The 3,350-nt window shown below is 64.1% G+C and overlaps 1 protein-coding gene across 1 annotated transcript; it reads right to left on the reverse strand.

The window, feature by feature from the left end:
- Positions 1-471: 471 nt before the first annotated feature.
- Positions 472-3,121, reverse strand: BXZ73DRAFT_86031 (uncharacterized protein; the record flags this gene model as incomplete). Its single annotated transcript, XM_048024053.1, has 8 exons — positions 472-756; positions 1,368-1,540; positions 1,581-1,681; positions 2,125-2,311; positions 2,353-2,367; positions 2,438-2,576; positions 2,606-2,899; positions 2,976-3,121. Coding segments are annotated over 8 exons (1,340 nt in total), but the record flags the coding sequence as incomplete, so codon positions are not given.
- Positions 3,122-3,350: the final 229 nt, after the last annotated feature.

Here is a 3,350-nt window from a genome sequence, read left to right on the forward strand (position 1 = left end):
CGTGTGATCACAAGCTATGGCAGCGAGACATAGGGTGGTTGGTAGCGTGCAGAAGGTACAGACGGAGCTGGGATATCGTAATGTGAGACCGAAGGGAACGGAAACGGGGCAGAGTGGGAAATGCGAAGCGTCGAGGAATACAGGAAATTAGAACTCACACCCGTAAGGTAGCCGAAAGGAAGGAGGATGAGGTGAAAGAAAAGAGATGTGGCGCACGATGTGGCGGCGGCAATGGCTTCCGATCATTACTGAACCCATCCTCTCTACATAGATTATCACTAAATGCCTGCAGACAGGTCAATGTAGTCTAGTTGTTACTGCGAGGGTTGTCTCTTGCTGTTGTGAGCTCCCTTCTGAGATCGATTCCCTGTCTGGTTATGATTTTTGTGGTACTCCCAGGTCGTCTGACTGCGATGTGCCGCGGCCCTTTTTTGAGAGATCCGCTCCGACCTCTTCCCCTCCCTTCCTGCCTCACCCATCCGACCTGTATACCACCCTGCCTCGACTCCCTCCTCCGCGCCCGCCCCCCCCTCGCCCGCCTCCTGAATTCGCGCCTGCCCGCCTCTGCCTCGCCGCGTCGCCCTTTAGCTGCTCCGCACCCGCGTCCTCCTTTACACCCGCGTCCTCCATATCCGCGTCCTCCGCGCCCGCGTCGCCCACGCTCCTCCTTGTCGGCTCCTCCGTGTCGCGCTTCTCCATGTCGCGCTCCTCCGCGTCCGTGCCGCCCTCCGCATCGTCTCCCTCAGTGTCCCGCGCCTCCCTCCGCGTGCGTCACCCTCCGGCTATTCTGCCTCATCCGGCGGGCCTTCCGCGCGGCCTCTGCGCCCACTGCATCGACCGCCTCCGCCCGTGTCGCCCACCTCCTTCTAGTCCTTCCCCTCCGCCTAGGCCTCCTCCCGCGAGCACAGGTGATTTCCCTGGTGCATCCGTTGCGATAGCCTATCGGCAGCTACGGATGCATCTGGACGGATCTGGCGATCCGTGATGCGCGCCCGTGGAGGCGCGCCTCGTTGGGCGGCAAGGACGCGTGGCGCGCATCGACGCGTGGCTGTGATGCACACCACGCGTCCCTCCCGCCGTCCTTGCTCTCCTCCTCCCCTACCCCGCCTCCTCTTCCTCCTCCTGCTCCGCCCCCACCACCGTCCAGGCAGACGATAGCGACTATACAGTCGTCCTTCGTCTGCTATTGGACTCCGCTGTCACCTGGTGACACCGTTCAACCCCGCCCCCCTCCTCCTCCCTCGACCTCAACCTCGACCTCCATGCCGTCCTTCGCCCACCTTGCCGACTGCATCCACACCGCACGAGGATGTCCATCCGGACGTCCTCAGCATGGAAATTAGAATTAGGGGGCCGCGGCGACGTACCGCGGCCCTCATTTTGGTGAGTCCCCCACTCCGCTCTCCTGCACTCCCAATGCCCACCCCTCCTCTCCAGCTTCGCCCATCCGGCCTGCCGCCGGCCTTGACCCCCGCGTCCACCTCACCACTGCCTTCCTCCCCGTTGCCCACCCCCGCGCTGCTTTCCGCCCGCCTTCGCGCTGCCCGCCTGCACCTGCAAACCTGCCTGCGCCCACACACCCTCCTCCGCCTCCCTCACCTCCATGTCGCCCTCCTCCTCCTCGTCCTGCTGCGTCTCGCCCGCCTCCACGCGGCCCACCTCCTCCACGCGCGTCGCCCACCTGCGCGTCATCAACCTCCTCCATGTCGCCCGCGTCCGCGTCCGTGCCACCTCCCGCCGCCCACATCTACGCACGTCGCTAGACTCCCCCTCCTCCGCTTCGTCCCGGCCCCCCGCCTCCGTCTCCGTCCTCGTCCTCGTCCTCGTCCGTGTCCCCCCCCTCCGCGTTGCCCACCTCCTCCGCCTCGTCTGCCTCCGCATCGTTCGCTTCCGCGCGCGCTGCCCACCTCATGGCCCGCCTCTGCCCGCCTCGCTCACCTCTTCCTCGCACTCCTCCGCGCGTGCTGCCCTCCTCTGCCTCCGCCTCCTCCCGCGAGCCCTCCGCGTCACCCTCCTCCACGCACCTCCTCCGCCCGCGCGGCCCTTCTCCGCTCTCATCGCCCGCCCTCGCTGCTCTGCGCCTCCTCCCTCCTCGCATCTCGCACCCCCGCCCGCGTCGCCCACCACCTGCTCCGCCTCGTCCGGGCCCTCCACGTCCCCCCGCGAGCCCTCCCCGTCGCCTTCACGTCCCTCACCTCCGCCTCGCTTGCCTTTGTGTCGCCCGCCTCCGCGTCTCCCGCATTCACATCGTCCACGTCGCCCTCCTCCTCCTCCGCCTTGTCCCAACCCTCTGTCTCATCCCTGCCTCTGCCTCCGCGTTGTCGCGGGGCGTGGTATTACATACTAGCGCACCTATGTAGTAGCTTACTAACAAATATATTTTTATCACTAATCATATGCAAGATGTGGTGTGAAAAAAAGAGGGAGGCAAGCTCACTGTCGGAGACAGCGAGCTCAGGTGGCAGCGCCTGAGACGCTGGTGTCCGGACATCTCGGGACAGCGTCGGTGCGCGAGCGCGCTTGGGGAAGGCGGTGTCGAGCGCGACCGGGCCGGCCGGCACCAGATACATCCGCACCTGCTGGTAGGCTGTCACAACGGATGCACCTGGCGAATCACCACTGTAGCTCCCGCGAGCCCTCCGTGTCGCCCTCCACCGCCTCCGCCTCCGCCCGCGTCGCCCTTCTCCTCCTTCGCGGCCTCTTCTTTCGTGTTTCCCACCTCTGCCTTGCCCATCTCTGCGCTGCCCACCACCTGCATCGCCCTCCTCTGTTCCCTCCGCATCACCCACATCCGCGTCACCCGCCTGCGCGCACTGTGCACGTCGCCCTCAGGCGCCTCCTCTGGTGCATCGTCGCCCTCCTCTCTGCCTCCCCATTGTTGCGGGGCTGTAGTAGGTTCCTAACAAATATATTTCATTCATTGACCATAAACAAAAAGTGTGGTCTGAAACGAGGCCTCGCGCACTGGAACTCACCGCCCGGTGTGCATCGCGCTGAGCGCTGACCTCCGCGCGACGGCAGACACGCGCGACGAAGGCGGCCGCGCCTTTAACGATGACATCTGGAGCTCGGCCCAAGAGCTCTGCTCGGCTCCGCGCGCCGTTCCATTCGGTCCGTCGATCTTCTTGCCCCCATAAGTATCACCAAGATTGCGGTCGTTAAGCGCTGGCTTCCGGGTGTGAGTTCAGCCTTCGGAATACAGAATGTTCGAAAGGGAATCATGGGACACGGAGAGGTGCATCAGCAAAATGGGTGCACGCAGGACAGGGCTCTGTAGTACACTGTAGTATGTCAGAGGGCACTATCATTATTTGTAGTTCAGACGAATAATGATCCATAGTATCCATGTT

Source organism: Epithele typhae (assembly GCF_022376455.1).
Source record: "Epithele typhae strain CBS 203.58 chromosome Unknown BXZ73scaffold_745, whole genome shotgun sequence".
Lineage (NCBI taxonomy): Eukaryota > Fungi > Basidiomycota > Agaricomycetes > Polyporales > Epitheliaceae > Epithele > Epithele typhae.